At 48.5% G+C, this 20,935-nt stretch overlaps 1 protein-coding gene across 3 annotated transcripts in view; it reads left to right on the forward strand.

The window, feature by feature from the left end:
* Positions 1–20,935, forward strand: part of LOC106582455 (dedicator of cytokinesis protein 9) — a 192,014-nt gene that overhangs the window by 67,192 nt on the left and 103,887 nt on the right. For all 3 annotated transcript variants that reach the window (XM_014165582.3, XM_014165587.3, XM_082967226.1), the window contains exon 2: positions 14,179–14,295. In XM_014165582.3, the coding sequence (XP_014021057.2) occupies positions 14,179–14,295 (117 nt within the window). The remainder of the gene's footprint in view (positions 1–14,178; positions 14,296–20,935) is intronic.

Here is a 20,935-nt window from a genome sequence, read left to right on the forward strand (position 1 = left end):
ATCCTGCCTGCCTTCCATCAGAGCTGTGTGTTAGCTGTCAGAGAGTGATGTCATAATGATCCTGCCTTCCATTAGAGCTGTGTGTTAGCTGTCAGAGAGTGATGTTATAATGATCCTGCCTTCCATCAGAGCTGTGTGTTAGCTGTCAGAGAGTGATGTCACAATGATCCTGCCTGCCTTCCATCAGAGCTGTGTGTTAGCTGTCAGAGAGTGATGCCATAATGATCCTGCCTGCCTTCCATCAGAGCTGTGTGTTAGCTGTCAGAGAGTGATGTCATAATGATCCTGCCTTCCATCAGAGCTGTGTGTTAGCTGTCAGAGAGTGATGTCATAATGATCCTGCCTTCCACTGAGCTGTGTGTTAGCTGTCAGAGAGTGATGTTACAATGATCCTGCCTGCCTTCCATCAGAGCTGTGTGTTAGCTGTCAGAGAGTGATGCCATAATGATCCTGCCTGCCTTCCATCAGAGCTGTGTGTTAGCTGTCAGAGAGTGATGTCATAATGATCCTGCCTTCGATCAGAGCTGTGTGTTAGCTGTCAGAGAGTGATGTCATAATGATCCTGCCTGCCTTCCATCAGAGCTGTGTGTTAGCTGTCAGAGAGTGATGTCATAATGATCCTGCCTTCCATTAGAGCTGTGTGTTAGCTGTCAGAGAGTGATGTTATAATGATCCTGCCTTCCATCAGAGCTGTGTGTTATTTGTCAGAGAGTGATGTCATAATGATCCTGCCTTCCATCAGAGCTGTGTGTTAGCTGTCAGAGAGTGATGTCATAATGATCCTGCCTGCCTTCCATCAGAGCTGTGTGTTAGCTGTCAGAGAGTGATGTCATAATGATCCTGCCTTCGATCAGAGCTGTGTGTTAGCTGTCAGAGAGTGATGTCATAATGATCCTGCCTGCCTTCCATCAGAGCTGTGTGTTAGCTGTCAGAGAGTGATGTCATAATGATCCTGCCTTCCATTAGAGCTGTGTGTTAGCTGTCAGAGAGTGATGTTATAATGATCCTGCCTTCCATCAGAGCTGTGTGTTATTTGTCAGAGAGTGATGTCATAATGATCCTGCCTTCCATCAGAGCTGTGTGTTAGCTGTCAGAGAGTGATGTCATAATGATCCTGCCTGCCTTCCATCAGAGCTGTGTGTTAGCTGTCAGAGAGTGATGTCATAATGATCCTGCCTTCCATCAGAGTTGTGTGTTAGCTGTCAGAGAGTGATGTCATAATGATCCTGCCTTCCATCAGAGCTGTGTGTTAGCTGTCAGAGAGTGATGTCATAATGATCCTGCCTTCCATCAGAGCTGTGTGTTAGCTGTCAGAGAGTGATGTCATAATGATCCTGCCTGCCTTCCATCAGAGCTGTGTTAGCTGTCAGAGAGTGATGTCATAATGATCCTGCCTGCCTTCCATCAGAGCTGTGTGTTAGCTGTCAGAGAGTGATGTCATAATGATCCTGTCTTCCATCAGAGCTGTGTGTTAGCTGTCAGAGAGTGATGTCATAATGATCCTGCCTTCCATCAGAGCTGGGTGTTAGCTGTCAGAGAGTGATGTCATAATGATCCTGCCTTCCATCAGAGCTGTGTGTTATCTATCAGAGAGTGATGTCATAATGATCCTGCCTTCCAAAAGAGCTGTGTGTTAGCTGTCAGAGAGTGATGTCATAATGATCCTGCCTTCAATCAGAGCTGTGTTAGCTGTCAGAGAGTGATGTCATAATGATCCTGCCTTCCATCAGAGCTGTGTGTTAGCTGTCAGAGAGTGATGTCATAATGATCCTGCCTTCCATCAGAGCTGTGTGTTAGCTGTCAGAGAGTGATGTCATAATGATCCTGCCTTCCATCAGAGCTGTGTGTTAGCTGTCAGAAAGTGATGTCATAATGATCCTGCCCTCCATCAGAGCTGTGTGTTAGCTGTCAGAGAGTGATGTCATAATGATCCTGCCTTCCATCAGAGCTGTGTGTTAGCTGTCAGAAAGTGATGTCATAATGATCCTGCCCTCCATCAGAGCTGTGTTTTAGCTGTCAGAGAGTGATGTCATAATGATCCTGCCTGCCTTCCATCAGAGCTGTGTGTTAGCTGTCAGAGAGTGATGTCATAATGATCCTGCCTTCCATCAGAGCTGTGTGTTAGCTGTCAGAGAGTGATGTCATAATGATCCTGCCAGCCTTCCATCAGAGCTGTGTGTTAGCTGTCAGAGACTGATGTCATAATGATCCTGCCTTCCATCAGAGCTGTGTGTTAGCTGTCAGAGAGTGATGTCATAATGATCCTGCCTTCCATCAGAGCTGTGTGTTAGCTGTCAGAGAGTGATGTCATAATGATCCTGCCTTCCATCAGAGCTGTGTGTTAGCTGTCAGAGTGTGATGTCATAATGATCCTGCCTGCCTTCCATCAGAGCTGTGTGTTAGCTGTCAGAGAGTGATGTCATAATGATCCTGCCTGCCTTCCATCAGAGCTGTGTGTTAGCTGTCAGAGAGTGATGTCATAATGATCCTGCCTTCCACAGAGCTGTGTGTTAGCTGTCAGAGAGTGATGTTATAATGATCCTGCCTTCCATCAGAGCTTTGTGTTAGCTGTCAGAGAGTGATGTCATAATGATCCTGCCTGCCTTCCATTTGAGCTGTGTGTTAGCTGTCAGAGAGTGATGTCATAATGATCCTGCCTGCCTTCCATTAGAGCTGTGTTAGCTGTCAGAGACTGATGTCATAATGATCCTGCCTTCCATCAGAGCTGTGTGTTAGCTGTCAGAGAGTGATGTCATAATGATCCTGCCTTCCATCAGAGCTGTGTGTTAGCTGTCAGAGAGTGATGTCATAATGATCCTGCCTGCCTTCCATCAGAGTTGTGTTAGCTGTCAGAGAGTGATGTTATAATGATCCTGCCTTCCATCAGAGCTGTGTGTTAGCTGTCAGAGAGTGATGTCATAATGATCCTGCCTGCCTTCCATCAGAGCTGTGTGTTAGCTGTCAGAGAGTGATGTCATAATGATCCTGCCTGCCTTCCATCAGAGCTGTGTGTTAGCTGTCAGAGAGTGATGTCATAATGATCCTGCCTTCCATCAGAGCTGTGTTAGCTGTCAGAGTGATGTCATAATGATCCTGCCTTCCATCAGAGCTGTGTGTTAGCTGTCAGAGAGTGATGTCATAATGATCCTGCCTTCCATCAGAGCTGTGTGTTAGCTGTCAGAGAGTGATGTCATAATGATCCTGCCTTCCATCAGAGCTGTGTGTTAGCTGTCAGAGAGTGATGTCATAATGATCCTGCCCTCCATCAGAGCTGTGTGTTAGCTGTCAGAGAGTGATGTCATAATGATCCTGCCTGCCTTCCATCAGAGCTGTGTGTTAGCTGTCAGAGAGTGATGTCATAATGATCCTGCGTGCCTTCCATCAGAGCTGTGTGTTAGCTGTCAGAGAATGATGTCATAATGATCTTGCCTTCCATCAGAGCTGTGTGTTAGCTGTCAGAGAGTGATGTCATAATGATCCTGCCTGCCTTCCATCAGAGCTCTGTGTTAGCTGTCAGAGAGTGATGTCATAATGATCCTGCCTTCCATCAGAGCTGTGTTAGCTGTCAGAGTGATGTCATAATGATCCTGCCTTCCATCAGAGCTGTGTGTTAGCTGTCAGAGAGTGATGTCATAATGATCCTGCCTTCCATCAGAGCTGTGTGTTAGCTGTCAGAGAGTGATGTCATAATGATCCTGCCTTCCATCAGAGCTGTGTGTTAGCTGTCAGAGAGTGATGTCATAATGATCCTGCCCTCCATCAGAGCTGTATGTTAGCTGTCAGAGAGTGATGTCATAATGATCCTGCCTGCCTTCCATCAGAGCTGTGTGTTAGCTGTCAGAGAGTGATGTCATAATGATCCTGCCTTCCATCAGAGCTGTGTGTTAGCTGTCAGAGAGTGATGTCATAATGATCCTGCCTGCCTTCCATCAGAGCTGTGTGTTAGCTGTCAGAGAATGATGTCATAATGATCTTGCCTTCCATCAGAGCTGTGTGTTAGCTGTCAGAGTGTGATGTCATAATGATCCTGCCTGCCTTCCATCAGAGCTGTGTGTTAGCTGTCAGAGAGTGATGTCATAATGATCCTGCCTGCCTTCCATCAGAGCTGTGTGTTAGCTGTCAGAGAGTGATGTCATAATGATCCTGCCTGCCTTCCATCAGAGCTGTGTGTTAGCTGTCAGAGTGATGTCATAATGATCCTGCCTTCCATCAGAGCTTTGTGTTAGCTGTCAGAGAGTGATGTCATAATGATCCTGCCTTCCACAGAGCTGTGTGTTAGCTGTCAGAGAGTGATGTTATAATGATCCTGCCTGCCTTCCATCAGAGCTGTGTGTTAGCTGTCAGAGAGTGATGCCATAATGATCCTGCCTGCCTTCCATCAGAGCTGTGTGTTAGCTGTCAGAGAGTGATGTCATAATGATCCTGCCTTCCATTAGAGCTGTGTGTTAGCTGTCAGAGAGTGATGTTATAATGATCCTGCCTTCCATCAGAGCTGTTTGTTAGCTGTCAGAGAGTGATGTCATAATGATCCTGCCTTCCATCAGAGCTGTGTGTTAGCTGTCAGAGAGTGATGTTATAATGATCCTGCCTTCCATCAGAGCTGTGTGTTAGCTGTCAGAGTGTGATGTCATAATGATCCTGCCTGCCTTCCATCAGAGCTGTGTGTTAGCTGTCAGAGAGTGATGTCATAATGATCCTGCCTGCCTTCCATCAGAGCTGTGTGTTAGCTGTCAGAGAGTGATGTCATAATGATCCTGCCTTCCACAGAGCTGTGTGTTAGCTGTCAGAGAGTGATGTTATAATGATCCTGCCTTCCATCAGAGCTTTGTGTTAGCTGTCAGAGAGTGATGTCATAATGATCCTGCCTGCCTTCCATTTGAGCTGTGTGTTAGCTGTCAGAGAGTGATGTCATAATGATCCTGCCTGCCTTCCATTAGAGCTGTGTTAGCTGTCAGAGACTGATGTCATAATGATCCTGCCTTCCATCAGAGCTGTGTGTTAGCTGTCAGAGAGTGATGTCATAATGATCCTGCCTTCCATCAGAGCTGTGTGTTAGCTGTCAGAGAGTGATGTCATAATGATCCTGCCTGCCTTCCATCAGAGTTGTGTTAGCTGTCAGAGAGTGATGTTATAATGATCCTGCCTTCCATCAGAGCTGTGTGTTAGCTGTCAGAGAGTGATGTCATAATGATCCTGCCTGCCTTCCATCAGAGCTGTGTGTTAGCTGTCAGAGAGTGATGTCATAATGATCCTGCCTGCCTTCCATCAGAGCTGTGTGTTAGCTGTCAGAGAGTGATGTCATAATGATCCTGCCTTCCATCAGAGCTGTGTTAGCTGTCAGAGTGATGTCATAATGATCCTGCCTTCCATCAGAGCTGTGTGTTAGCTGTCAGAGAGTGATGTCATAATGATCCTGCCTTCCATCAGAGCTGTGTGTTAGCTGTCAGAGAGTGATGTCATAATGATCCTGCCTTCCATCAGAGCTGTGTGTTAGCTGTCAGAGAGTGATGTCATAATGATCCTGCCCTCCATCAGAGCTGTGTGTTAGCTGTCAGAGAGTGATGTCATAATGATCCTGCCTGCCTTCCATCAGAGCTGTGTGTTAGCTGTCAGAGAGTGATGTCATAATGATCCTGCGTGCCTTCCATCAGAGCTGTGTGTTAGCTGTCAGAGAATGATGTCATAATGATCTTGCCTTCCATCAGAGCTGTGTGTTAGCTGTCAGAGAGTGATGTCATAATGATCCTGCCTGCCTTCCATCAGAGCTCTGTGTTAGCTGTCAGAGAGTGATGTCATAATGATCCTGCCTTCCATCAGAGCTGTGTTAGCTGTCAGAGTGATGTCATAATGATCCTGCCTTCCATCAGAGCTGTGTGTTAGCTGTCAGAGAGTGATGTCATAATGATCCTGCCTTCCATCAGAGCTGTGTGTTAGCTGTCAGAGAGTGATGTCATAATGATCCTGCCTTCCATCAGAGCTGTGTGTTAGCTGTCAGAGAGTGATGTCATAATGATCCTGCCCTCCATCAGAGCTGTATGTTAGCTGTCAGAGAGTGATGTCATAATGATCCTGCCTGCCTTCCATCAGAGCTGTGTGTTAGCTGTCAGAGAGTGATGTCATAATGATCCTGCCTTCCATCAGAGCTGTGTGTTAGCTGTCAGAGAGTGATGTCATAATGATCCTGCCTGCCTTCCATCAGAGCTGTGTGTTAGCTGTCAGAGAGTGATGTCATAATGATCCTGCCTTCCACTGAGCTGTGTGTTAGCTGTCAGAGAGTGATGTTACAATGATCCTGCCTGCCTTCCATCAGAGCTGTGTGTTAGCTGTCAGAGAGTGATGTCATAATGATCCTGCCTGCCTTCCATCAGAGCTGTGTGTTAGCTGTCAGAGAGTGATGTCATAATGATCCTGCCTTCGATCAGAGCTGTGTGTTAGCTGTCAGAGAGTGATGTCATAATGATCCTGCCTGCCTTCCATCAGAGCTGTGTGTTAGCTGTCAGAGAGTGATGTCATAATGATCCTGCCTTCCATTAGAGCTGTGTGTTAGCTGTCAGAGAGTGATGTTATAATGATCCTGCCTTCCATCAGAGCTGTGTGTTATTTGTCAGAGAGTGATGTCATAATGATCCTGCCTTCCATCAGAGCTGTGTGTTAGCTGTCAGAGAGTGATGTCATAATGATCCTGCCTGCCTTCCATCAGAGCTGTGTGTTAGCTGTCAGAGAGTGATGTCATAATGATCCTGCCTTCCATCAGAGCTGTGTGTTAGCTGTCAGAGAGTGATGTCATAATGATCCTGCCTGCCTTCCATCAGAGCTGTGTTAGCTGTCAGAGACTGATGTCATAATGATCCTGCCTTCCATCAGAGCTGTGTGTTAGCTGCCAGAGAGTGATGTCATAATGATCCTGCCTTCCATCAGAGCTGTGTGTTAGCTGTCAGAGAGTGATGTCATAATGATCCTGCCTTCCATCAGAGCTGTGTGTTAGCTGTCAGAGAGTGATGTCATAATGATCCTGCCTGCCTTCCATCAGAGCTGTGTGTTAGCTGTCAGAGAGTGATGTCATAATGATCCTGCCTGCCTTCCATCAGAGCTGTGTGTTAGCTGTCAGATAGTGATGTCATAATGATCCTGCCTGCCTTCCATCAGAGCTGTGTGTTAGCTGTCAGAGAGTGATGTCATAATGATCCTGCCTTCCACTGAGCTGTGTGTTAGCTGTCAGAGAGTGATGTTACAATGATCCTGCCTGCCTTCCATCAGAGCTGTGTGTTAGCTGTCAGAGAGTGATGCCATAATGATCCTGCCTGCCTTCCATCAGAGCTGTGTGTTAGCTGTCAGAGAGTGATGTCATAATGATCCTGCCTTCGATCAGAGCTGTGTGTTAGCTGTCAGAGAGTGATGTCATAATGATCCTGCCTGCCTTCCATCAGAGCTGTGTGTTAGCTGTCAGAGAGTGATGTCATAATGATCCTGCCTTCCATTAGAGCTGTGTGTTAGCTGTCAGAGAGTGATGTTATAATGATCCTGCCTTCCATCAGAGCTGTGTGTTATTTGTCAGAGAGTGATGTCATAATGATCCTGCCTTCCATCAGAGCTGTGTGTTAGCTGTCAGAGAGTGATGTCATAATGATCCTGCCTGCCTTCCATCAGAGCTGTGTGTTAGCTGTCAGAGAGTGATGTCATAATGATCCTGCCTTCGATCAGAGCTGTGTGTTAGCTGTCAGAGAGTGATGTCATAATGATCCTGCCTGCCTTCCATCAGAGCTGTGTGTTAGCTGTCAGAGAGTGATGTCATAATGATCCTGCCTTCCATTAGAGCTGTGTGTTAGCTGTCAGAGAGTGATGTTATAATGATCCTGCCTTCCATCAGAGCTGTGTGTTATTTGTCAGAGAGTGATGTCATAATGATCCTGCCTTCCATCAGAGCTGTGTGTTAGCTGTCAGAGAGTGATGTCATAATGATCCTGCCTGCCTTCCATCAGAGCTGTGTGTTAGCTGTCAGAGAGTGATGTTATAATGATCCTGCCTTCCATCAGAGCTGTGTGTTATTTGTCAGAGAGTGATGTCATAATGATCCTGCCTTCCATCAGAGCTGTGTGTTAGCTGTCAGAGAGTGATGTCATAATGATCCTGCCTGCCTTCCATCAGAGCTGTGTGTTAGCTGTCAGAGAGTGATGTCATAATGATCCTGCCTTCGATCAGAGCTGTGTGTTAGCTGTCAGAGAGTGATGTCATAATGATCCTGCCTGCCTTCCATCAGAGCTGTGTGTTAGCTGTCAGAGAGTGATGTCATAATGATCCTGCCTTCCATTAGAGCTGTGTGTTAGCTGTCAGAGAGTGATGTTATAATGATCCTGCCTTCCATCAGAGCTGTGTGTTAGCTGTCAGAGAGTGATGTCATAATGATCCTGCCTGCCTTCCATCAGAGCTGTGTGTTAGCTGTCAGAGAGTGATGTCATAATGATCCTGCCTGCCTTCCATCAGAGCTGTGTGTTAGCTGTCAGAGAGTGATGTCATAATGATCCTGCCTTCCACTGAGCTGTGTGTTAGCTGTCAGAGAGTGATGTTACAATGATCCTGCCTGCCTTCCATCAGAGCTGTGTGTTAGCTGTCAGAGAGTGATGCCATAATGATCCTGCCTGCCTTCCATCAGAGCTGTGTGTTAGCTGTCAGAGAGTGATGTCATAATGATCCTGCCTTCCATCAGAGCTGTGTGTTAGCTGTCAGAGAGTGATGTCATAATGATCCTGCCTTCCACTGAGCTGTGTGTTAGCTGTCAGAGAGTGATGTTACAATGATCCTGCCTGCCTTCCATCAGAGCTGTGTGTTAGCTGTCAGAGAGTGATGCCATAATGATCCTGCCTGCCTTCCATCAGAGCTGTGTGTTAGCTGTCAGAGAGTGATGTCATAATGATCCTGCCTTCGATCAGAGCTGTGTGTTAGCTGTCAGAGAGTGATGTCATAATGATCCTGCCTGCCTTCCATCAGAGCTGTGTGTTAGCTGTCAGAGAGTGATGTCATAATGATCCTGCCTTCCATTAGAGCTGTGTGTTAGCTGTCAGAGAGTGATGTTATAATGATCCTGCCTTCCATCAGAGCTGTGTGTTATTTGTCAGAGAGTGATGTCATAATGATCCTGCCTTCCATCAGAGCTGTGTGTTAGCTGTCAGAGAGTGATGTCATAATGATCCTGCCTGCCTTCCATCAGAGCTGTGTGTTAGCTGTCAGAGAGTGATGTCATAATGATCCTGCCTTCGATCAGAGCTGTGTGTTAGCTGTCAGAGAGTGATGTCATAATGATCCTGCCTGCCTTCCATCAGAGCTGTGTGTTAGCTGTCAGAGAGTGATGTCATAATGATCCTGCCTTCCATTAGAGCTGTGTGTTAGCTGTCAGAGAGTGATGTTATAATGATCCTGCCTTCCATCAGAGCTGTGTGTTATTTGTCAGAGAGTGATGTCATAATGATCCTGCCTTCCATCAGAGCTGTGTGTTAGCTGTCAGAGAGTGATGTCATAATGATCCTGCCTGCCTTCCATCAGAGCTGTGTGTTAGCTGTCAGAGAGTGATGTCATAATGATCCTGCCTTCCATCAGAGCTGTGTGTTAGCTGTCAGAGAGTGATGTCATAATGATCCTGCCTGCCTTCCATCAGAGCTGTGTTAGCTGTCAGAGACTGATGTCATAATGATCCTGCCTTCCATCAGAGCTGTGTGTTAGCTGCCAGAGAGTGATGTCATAATGATCCTGCCTTCCATCAGAGCTGTGTGTTAGCTGTCAGAGAGTGATGTCATAATGATCCTGCCTTCCATCAGAGCTGTGTGTTAGCTGTCAGAGAGTGATGTCATAATGATCCTGCCTGCCTTCCATCAGAGCTGTGTGTTAGCTGTCAGAGAGTGATGTCATAATGATCCTGCCTGCCTTCCATCAGAGCTGTGTGTTAGCTGTCAGATAGTGATGTCATAATGATCCTGCCTGCCTTCCATCAGAGCTGTGTGTTAGCTGTCAGAGAGTGATGTCATAATGATCCTGCCTTCCACTGAGCTGTGTGTTAGCTGTCAGAGAGTGATGTTACAATGATCCTGCCTGCCTTCCATCAGAGCTGTGTGTTAGCTGTCAGAGAGTGATGTCATAATGATCCTGCCTTCGATCAGAGCTGTGTGTTAGCTGTCAGAGAGTGATGTCATAATGATCCTGCCTGCCTTCCATCAGAGCTGTGTGTTAGCTGTCAGAGAGTGATGTCATAATGATCCTGCCTTCCATTAGAGCTGTGTGTTAGCTGTCAGAGAGTGATGTTATAATGATCCTGCCTTCCATCAGAGCTGTGTGTTATCTGTCAGAGAGTGATGTCATAATGATCCTGCCTTCCATCAGAGCTGTGTGTTAGCTGTCAGAGAGTGATGTCATAATGATCCTGCCTGCCTTCCATCAGAGCTGTGTGTTAGCTGTCAGAGAGTGATGTCATAATGATCCTGCCTTCGATCAGAGCTGTGTGTTAGCTGTCAGAGAGTGATGTCATAATGATCCTGCCTGCCTTCCATCAGAGCTGTGTGTTAGCTGTCAGAGAGTGATGTCATAATGATCCTGCCTTCCATTAGAGCTGTGTGTTAGCTGTCAGAGAGTGATGTTATAATGATCCTGCCTTCCATCAGAGCTGTGTGTTATTTGTCAGAGAGTGATGTCATAATGATCCTGCCTTCCATCAGAGCTGTGTGTTAGCTGTCAGAGAGTGATGTCATAATGATCCTGCCTGCCTTCCATCAGAGCTGTGTGTTAGCTGTCAGAGAGTGATGTTATAATGATCCTGCCTTCCATCAGAGCTGTGTGTTAGCTGTCAGAGAGTGATGTCATAATGATCCTGCCTTCCATCAGAGCTGTGTGTTAGCTGTCAGAGAGTGATGTCATAATGATCCTGCCTGCCTTCCATCAGAGCTGTGTGTTAGCTGTCAGAGAGTGATGTCATAATGATCCTGCCTTCCATCAGAGCTGTGTGTTAGCTGTCAGAGAGTGATGTCATAATGATCCTGCCTGCCTTCCATCAGAGCTGTGTGTTAGCTGTCAGAGAGTGATGTCATAATGATCCTGCCTTCCATCAGAGCTGTGTGTTAGCTGTCAGAGAGTGATGTCATAATGATCCTGCCTTCCATCAGAGCTGTGTGTTAGCTGTCAGAGTGATGTCATAATGATCCTGCCTTCCATCAGAGCTGTGTGTTAGCTGTCAGAGAGTGATGTCATAATGATCCTGCCTTCCATCAGAGCTGTGTGTTAGCTGTCAGAGAGTGATGTCATAATGATCCTGCCTTCCACAGAGCTGTGTGTTAGCTGTCAGAGAGTGATGTCATAATGATCCTGCCCTCCATCAGAGCTGTGTGTTAGCTGTCAGAGAGTGATGTCATAATGATCCTGCCTGCCTTCCATCAGAGCTGTGTGTTAGCTGTCAGAGAGTGATGTCATAATGATCCTGCCTTCCATCAGAGCTGTGTGTTAGCTGTCAGAGAGTGATGTCATAATGATCCTGCCTGCCTTCCATCAGAGCTGTGTGTTAGCTGTCAGAGAATGATGTCATAATGATCTTGCCTTCCATCAGAGCTGTGTGTTAGCTGTCAGAGAGTGATGTCATAATGATCCTGCCTGCCTTCCATCAGAGCTGTGTGTTAGCTGTCAGAGAGTGATGTCATAATGATCCTGCCTGCCTTCCATCAGAGCTGTGTGTTAGCTGTCAGAGAGTGATGTCATAATGATCCTGCCTTCCATCAGAGCTGTGTGTTAGCTGTCAGAGAGTGATGTCATAATGATCCTGCCTTCCATCAGAGCTGTGTGTTAGCTGTCAGAGAGTGATGTCATAATGATCCTGCCCTCCATCAGAGCTGTATGTTAGCTGTCAGAGAGTGATGTCATAATGATCCTGCCTGCCTTCCATCAGAGCTGTGTGTTAGCTGTCAGAGAGTGATGTCATAATGATCCTGCCTTCCATCAGAGCTGTGTGTTAGCTGTCAGAGAGTGATGTCATAATGATCCTGCCTGCCTTCCATCAGAGCTGTGTGTTAGCTGTCAGAGAATGATGTCATAATGATCTTGCCTTCCATCAGAGCTGTGTGTTAGCTGTCAGAGAGTGATGTCATAATGATCCTGCCTGCCTTCCATCAGAGCTGTGTGTTAGCTGTCAGAGAGTGATGTCATAATGATCCTGCCTGCCTTCCATCAGAGCTGTGTGTTAGCTGTCAGAGAGTGATGTCATAATGATCCTGCCTGCCTTCCATCAGAGCTGTGTGTTAGCTGTCAGAGAGTGATGTCATAATGATCCTGCCTTCCATCAGAGCTGTGTGTTAGCTGTCAGAGAGTGATGTCATAATGATCCTGCCTTCCATCAGAGCTGTGTGTTAGCTGTCAGAGAGTGATGTTATAATGTCCTGCCTGCCTTCCATCAGAGCTGTGTGTTAGCTGTCAGAGAGTGATGTCATAATGATCCTGCCTGCCTTCCATCAGAGCTGTGTGTTAGCTGTCAGAGAGTGATGTCATAATGATCCTGCCTTCCATAGAGCTGTGTGTTAGCTGTCAGAGAGTGATGTTCATCAGAGCTGTGTGTTAGCTGTCAGAGAGTGATGTCATAATGATCCTGCCTTCCATCAGAGCTGTGTGTTAGCTGTCAGAGAGTGATGTCATAATGATCCTGCCTTCCATCAGAGCTGTGTGTTAGCTGTCAGAGAGTGATGTCATAATGATCCTGCCTTCCATCAGAGCTGTGTGTTAGCTGTCAGAGAGTGATGTCATAATGATCCTGCCTTCCATCAGAGCTGTGTGTTAGCTGTCAGAGAGTGATGTCATAATGATCCTGCCTGCCTTCCATCAGAGCTGTGTGTTAGCTGTCAGAGAGTGATGTCATAATGATCCTGCCTGCCTTCCATCAGAGCTGTGTGTTAGCTGTCAGAGAGTGATGTCATAATGATCCTGCCTTCCATCAGAGCTGTGTGTTAGCTGTCAGAGAGTGATGTTATAATGATCCTGCCTGCCTCCATCAGAGCTGTGTGTTAGCTGTCAGAGAGTGATGTCATAATGATCCTGCCTTCCATCAGAGCTGTGTGTTATCTGTCAGAGAGTGATGTCATAATGATCCTGCCTTCCAACAGAGCTGTGTGTTAGCTGTCAGAGAGTGATGTTATAATGATCCTGCCTGCCTTCCATCAGAGCTGTGTGTTAGCTGTCAGAGAGTGATGTCATAATGATCCTGCCTGCCTTCCATCAGAGCTGTGTGTTAGCTGTCAGAGAGTGATGTCATAATGATCCTGCCTTCCATCAGAGCTGTGTGTTAGCTGCCAGAGAGTGATGTCATAATGATCCTGCCTGCCATCCATCAGAGCTGTGTTAGCTGTCAGAGAGTGATGTCATAATGATCCTGCCTTCCATCAGAGCTGTGTGTTAGCTGTCAGAGAGTGATGTTATAATGATCCTGCCTTCCATCAGAGCTGTGTGTTAGCTGTCAGAGAGTGATATCATAATGATCTTGCCTTCCATCAGAGCTGTGTGTTAGCTGTCAGAGAGTGATGTCATAATGATCCTGCCTTCCATCAGGGAGCTAGTAAAGACAGATGTGTTCTCTGTGGGCGGCTGCAGGCTGCAGCCCTCGTAGGGTTGTCACGGTGGGGCTAACAGATAGCATGTGTGAGAAGGGCCCCAGCAGCCACAGATTCTCTGAGCTCAACTTACAATACTGACTGCGTCCCAAAGTCTATTACTTTTGACCAGGGCCCAAGTTCACTTCTTAGCTCTCCTTTTGAAATCCACAGTGAGACTCCGCCATCCTTATGTTGTGTGTTAGAGTTGAGAAAGTCCTCCCTAAAAGAGATATCCACCTTTTCAAAGCACTCCTCTGGTCGGCTTTGAAAACAGCATGTTGTCTGTGTAAATACCTGTATATTAACAGCATGTTGTCTGTGTTAATACCTGTATATTAACAGCATGTTCTCTGTGTAAATACCTGTATATTATCAGCATGTTGTCTGTGTAAATACCTGTATATTAGCAGCATGTTGTCTGTGTAAATACCTTTATATTAGCAGCATGTTGTCTGTGTAAATACCTGTATATTATCAGCATGTTGTCTGTGTAAATACCTGTATATTATCAGCATGTTGTCTGTGTTAATACCTATATATTAACAGCATGTTGTATCTGTGTGTTCCCCAGGTGAAGCCCAAAGTTATCGAACCGCTGGACTATGAGACTGTTCTTGTCCAGAGGAAAACCCAGATTCTCAGTGATGTCCTCCGGGACATGCTGCAGTTCCCCCAGGAGGACTTTCAGGTGAGTCACCTCTTGCCTTCTGACCTGGCACCAGAACCAGGCTCAGATACCATTAGTGAGTCCGCATGGCATCCTAGCGGTACCGGAGCCAAGTCAAGGTCCAAAAGGCTCCTTAACAGTTTCTACCCCCAAGCCATAAGACTGCTGAACTCATCAAAATACTGAAAAAAATATATATAATAAAAAAAATGTATGAAATGAATTGAAATGTATGCATTCACTACTGTAAGTCGCTCTGGATAAGAGCGTCTGCTAAATGACAAAAATGTAAAACTTTAAAATGTGAATTCATCAAATTGCCACCCAGACTATTTACATTTACCCGCCCCCCCCCCCCCCCCCTTTGTTTTTACATTGCTGCTACTCTCTGTTTATTATCTATGCATAGTCACTTTACCCATACCTACATGTACATATTACCTCGACTAACTTGTACCCCCGCACATTGACTCAGTACCGGTACTCCCTGTATATAGCCTCATTATTGTTATTTTATTGTGTTACTTATTTATTGTTTAATTGTTTTTACTTTAGTTTATTTAGTAAATATTTTCTTAACTATTTTTCTTGAACTGCATTGTTGGTTAAGGGGATTGTAAGTAAGCAATTCATTGTAAGGTCTACACTTGTTGTATTCAGTGCATGTGACAAATAACATTTGATTTGATATTCCTTCTGCAGTCCGCTGTTTTTGAGCAGGGCTCATAGATTACCAGACAGAATAGAACACCATTTGACTAGATTGCTACAGAATAACTGTCCCGAGTAGTCAGTGAGGTAAGGATGGATATCATTCATTGCTGACGGTAAACAATCTGTCAATGTTGATAAGATCTTGATAGTTTCCATTATCGTGTACCATGTTGCGTAATTGCTATCAACTTAATGTAATATATCAACATCAAATAAAATAAAATAATATTTGTGACATGCGCCAAATACAACTGGTGTAGACTTTTCCCTGGAATGTTTGCTTAAAAGCCCTTCCCAACGATGCAGTTTAAAAATAAAACGGTAACATGTGCTGCTATAAACAGGGAGTACCAGTACCAGATCAATGTGGAGCTATATACAGGGAGTACCAGTACCAGATCAATGTGGAGCTATATACAGGGAGTACCAGTACCAGATCAATGTGGAGCTATATATAGGGAGTACCAGTACCATATCAATGTGGAGCTATATACAGGGAGTACCAGTACCAGATCAATGTGGAGCTATATACAGGGAGTACCAGTACCAGATCAATGTGGAGCTATATACAGGGAGTACCAGTACCAGATCAATGTAGAGCTATATACAGGGAGTACCAGTACCAGATCAATGTGGAGCTATATACAGGGAGTACCAGTACCAGATCAATGTAGAGCTATAACTACAGGGAGTACCAGTACCAGATCAATGTGGAGCTATATACAGGGAGTACCAGTACCAGATCAATGTGGAGCTATATACAGGGAGTACCAGTACCAGATCAATGTGGAGCTATAACTACCGGTATTACCAGTATCAGATCAATGTGGAGCTATATACAGGGAGTACCAGTACCAGATCAATGTGGAGCTATATACAGGGAGTACCAGTACCAGATCAATGTGGAGCTATATACAGGGAGTACCAGTACCAGATCAATGTGCTGCTATATACAGGGAGTACCAGTACCAGATCAATGTGGAGCTATATACAGGGAGTACCAGTAGCAGATCAATGTGCTGCTATATACAGGGAGTACCAGTACCAGATCAATGTGGAGCTATATACAGGGAGTACCAGTACCAGATCAATGTGGAGCTATATACAGGGAGTACCAGTACCAGATCAATGTAGAGCTATAAATACAGGGAGTACCAGTATGTAACGTCTTGTCTGTAGTGTGGCGGAAAGAAGCGCAGGAAGCAGCGAACACTGTGTGGTAATTTTAATGGAACCACCTGTACAAAATAAAAGGTCTCCCAACAACAGGGAAAAATACAATAGACAAGCGCAGTCGAACAAACGCAGTCGACACACAGAAAAACAATCCCGCACAATAGGGTGCGGGCCAGCTGAACTAAATAGCCCTCTTAATTGCCTAACTCAGGGCAGGTGAGAAAACATAAAAAAAGGGAAAAACAAAAAGGGAATCGGTGGTAGCTAATAGGCCGGTGACGACGACCGCCGAGCGCCACCCGAGCAGGAGGGGGCGCCACCGTCGGTAGGAATCATGACAGTACCCCCCTGCAGCGCGCCGACACCGGCCTCGAGGCCGACCCGGAGGATGAGGCGCAGGGCGATCCGGACGGAGGCGGTGGAACTCCTTCAACATGGATGGGTCCAAGACGTCCTCCGCCGGCACCCAGTACCTCTCCTCCGGACCGTACCCCTCCCAGTCCACAAGGTACTGCAGGCCCCCCGCCCGGCGTCTCGAGTCCAGAATGGCCCTTACGCTGTACGCCGGGGACCCCCCGATGTCCAGGGGGGGTGGAGGGACCTCCGGCACCTCATCTTCTTGTAGGGGACCAGCCACCACCGGCCTGAGGAGAGACACATGAAACGAGGGGTTAATACGGTAATAGGAAGGGAGTTGCAACCGATAACACACCTCGTTTATCCTCCTCAGGACTTTGAAGGGCCCCACACACTGCGGCCCCAGCTTCCGGCAGGGCACGCGGAGAGACAGGTTCCGGGTCGAGAGCCAGACCCTGTCACCCGGTGCGAACACCGGCGCCTCACTGCGGTGGCGGTCAGCACTCCTTTTCTGCCTAGCACTGGCCTCCTTCAGTGAGTCCTGTACTGCTTTCCAGGTCTCCTTGGAGTGCTGAACCCAGTCCTCCACCGCAGGAGCCTCGGTCTGGCTCTGGTGCCATGGGGCCAGGACCGGCTGGTACCCTAGCACACACTGGAAGGGTGACATGTTAGTAGAGGAGTGGCGAAGTGAGTTCTGGGCTAACTCTGCCCTAGGAATATACCTCGCCCACTCCCCTGGCCGGTCCCGGCAATACGACCTCAGGAACCTGCCCACCACCTGGTTCACCCTCTCCGCCTGCCCATTGCTCTCGGGGTGATAACCGGAGGTTAAACTGACCGAGACCCCCAGCCGCTCCATAAACGCCCTCCAGACCCTGGATGTGAACTGGGAACCCCGATCAGAGACAATATCCTCCGGCACCCCGTAGTGCCGGAAGATGTGGGTAAATAGGGCCTCCGCAGTCTGCAGGGCCGTAGGGAGACCGGGCAAGGGGAGGAGACGGCAGGACTTAGAAAACCGATCCACAACCACCAGAATCGCAGTGTTCCCCTGAGAGGGGGGAAGATCTGTCAGGAAGTCGATAGACAGGTGCGACCATGGCCGTTGCGGAACGGGGAGGGGCTGTAACTTCCCTCTCGGTAAATGCCTAGGAGCCTTACTCTGGGCACACACCGAACAGGAAGAGACATATGACCTCACGTCCTTAGCCAAGGTGGGCCACCAATACTTCCCCCTTAGACTCCGCCCTGTCCTCTCTACACCAGGATGACCCGCCGCAGGTAGCGTGTGCGCCCACCGAATCAACCGATCGCGAACATCGAGCGGCACATACATGCGCCCCACGGGCACCTGCGCAGGCGCAGGATCCAACACCAGTGCCCGCTCGATGTCCGCGTCCACCTCCCACACCACTGGTGCCACCAGCCTAGACGCTGGAATGATGGGAGTTGGATCGATGGGGCGGTCATCCGTGTCATACAGACGGGACAGCGCGTCGGCTTTAGTATTAAGGGAACCCGGTCTATATGAGATGGTAAACCTAAACCGTGCGAAGAACATGGCCCACCTTGCCTGACGTGGATTCAGTCTCCTCGCTGCCCGGATGTACTCCAGGTTTCGGTGGTCGGTCCAGATGAGAAAGGGGTGCTTAGCCCCCTCAAGCCAGTGTCGCCACACCCTCAAGGCTTTGACTACCGCTAGCAACTCCCTGTCCCCCACATCGTAGTTACGCTCCGCCGAACTGAGCTTCCCTGAGAAGAAAGCGCAGGGGCGGAGTTTCGATGGCGCACCCGAGCGCTGTGATAGCACGGCACCCACCCCAGCCTCGGATGCGTCCACCTCTACTACGAACGCTAAAGACGGGTCCGGGTGCGCCAACACGGGCGCGTCGGTGAACAGGGTCTTCAACTTCTTGAAGGCTCCGTCCGCCTCCGTCGACCATCTCAAACGCGCCGGCCCCCCCTTCAGCAGTGAGGTAATGGGAGCCGCTACCTGGCCAAACCCCCGGATAAACCTCCGGTAGTAGTTGGCAAAGCCCAAGAACCGCTGCACTTCCTTCACCGTGGTTGGAGTCGGCCAATTACGCACGGCCTTAACGCGGTCACACTCCATCACCACCCCCGTGGTGGAAATGCGATAACCCAGAAAGGAGACGGCTCGTTTGAAAAACTCACACTTCTCAGCCTTAACGTATAGGTCATGCTCCAGCAGTCTACCAAGCACCTTGCGCACCAGGGACACATGCGCGGAAAGGGTGGCGGAATATATCAGAATGTCATCGATATAGACAATCACGCCCTGCCCGTGCAGGTCCCTGAGAATCTCGTCAACAAAGGATTGAAAGACGGCTGGAGCATTTTTCAACCCATACGGCATGACGAGGTACTCATAATGGCCTGATGTGGTACTAAAGGCGGTTTTCCACTCATCTCCCTTCTTGATACGCACCAGGTTATACGCGCTCCTGAGATCCAATTTTGTGAAGAACTGTGCTCCGTGAAATGATTCCACCGCCGTAGCGATAAGAGGTAGTGGGTAACTAAACCCCACCGTGATCGCGTTTAGACCTCTATAATCAATGCACGGACGCAGACCTCCCTCCTTTTTCTTCACAAAAAAGAAACTCGAGGAAGCGGGTGAGATGGATGGCCGAATGTAACCCTGTCCCAAGGATTCCGTGACGTATGTCTCCATAGCCGCCGTCTCCTCTTGTGACAAGGGGTACACGTGACTCCTGGGAAGCGCAGCGTTAACCTGGAGATCTATCGCACAATCCCCTTGTCGATGAGGTGGTAATTTAGTCGCTCTCTTTTTACAAAAAGCGATCGCCAAATCGGCGTATTCAGGGGGAATGCGCACGGTGGACACCTGGTCTGGACTCTCCACCGACGTGGCACCTATGGAAACTCCTAGACACCTCCCTGAACACTCCTCCGACCACCCCTGGAGAACCCCCTGTTTCCATGAAATGAGGGGATTGTGACCAGCCAGCCAGGGGACCCCCACCACCACCGGAAACGCAGGTGAATCAATAAGGAAAAAGTTCATGCTTTCCTTATGATTCCCCAGTGTTACCATGTCCAGCGGCACCGTAGACTCCCTGACTAGCCCTGACCCTAATGGTCGGCTATCTAAGGAGTGCACGGGGAAGGGGGAATCTATCGGCACCCGTGGAATGCCCAGCTTAATGGCAAGTCCACGGTCCATAAAGTTCCCCGGTGGCGCCTGAATCGACTAGCGCCCTATGCTGGGAAGAGGGAAAAAATTTAGAAAATGAAACAGGCAAAAACACATGACCAACAGGGGGTTCTGGGCGAATCTGGTGCTGACTCACCTGAGGTGACCGAGAAGTGTTCTGCCTGCCTTCTCGACTCCCAGACTGGCTCCTCCAGCACCGGTCGGCCGTGTGTCCTCTCCGACCACAGCTGGTGCAGGAGGAGCCACCTCCTCCGGTGCCCCTTGGCACGGCCCCCCCTACCTCCATAGGGGTAGGGGTGCACGGGGGTGGAACGGGCAGGACCCTCTCCGAACGCCCGCGGGCAGCCAGCAAATTGTCCAACCGTATGGACATGTCAATGAGTTCGTCCAGGGATAGATTGGTGTCCCTACAGGCCAGCTCCCTGCGGACGTCCGCCCGGAGACCACACCGGTAGTGGTCTATGAGGGCCCTGTCATTCCACCCCGCTCCAGCAGCCAAGGTCCTAAACTCCAGCGCGAAGTCTTGAGCGCTCCTCGTCTCCTGCCTGAGGTGGAACAGCCGTTCACCCGCCGCTCTACCTTCGGGGGGGTGGTCGAAAACAGCCCGAAAGCGGCGGGTGAACTCTGGGTAGTGGTCCCTCGCCGAGTCTGGAGCGTTCCAGACCGCATTAGCCCACTCCAGAGCTCGGCCCGTCAGGCAGGAAACGAGGGCACTTACGCTCTCCTCTCCTGTAGGAGCAGGTCTGACGGTGGCCAGGTACAACTCTAGCTGGAGAAGAAACCCCTTGCACCCAGCCGCCGTCCCATCGTACTCCCTCGGGAGTGCCAGGCGAAGCGCGCCAGAGCCAGACGTCGTAGGAGGAGGAGATGGTTGTATCGGGGGGGTGTAGGTGGAGAGAGGATACCACTCCTCTCCCATCGGTCCATCCTCTCCATCATCTGGTCCATGGCGGATCCGATGCGATGCAGGACCGATGTATTGTGCTGGACACGTTCCTCCATTGAGGGTAGTGGAGTGCCCGCTGCTCCCGCTGATTCCATGCTCCTTCTGGTGGTGCGGGATTCTGTAACGTCTTGTCTGTAGTGTGGCGGAAAGAAGCGCAGGAAGCAGCGAACACTGTGTGGTAATTTTAATGGAACCACCTGTACAAAATAAAAGGTCTCCCAACAACAGGGAAAAATACAATAGACAAGCGCAGTCGAACAAACGCAGTC

The sequence above is a fragment of the Salmo salar genome, chromosome 21 (genome assembly GCF_965601325.2).
Source record: "Salmo salar chromosome 21, fSalSal1, whole genome shotgun sequence".
Taxonomy (NCBI): Eukaryota; Metazoa; Chordata; class Actinopteri; order Salmoniformes; family Salmonidae; genus Salmo; species Salmo salar.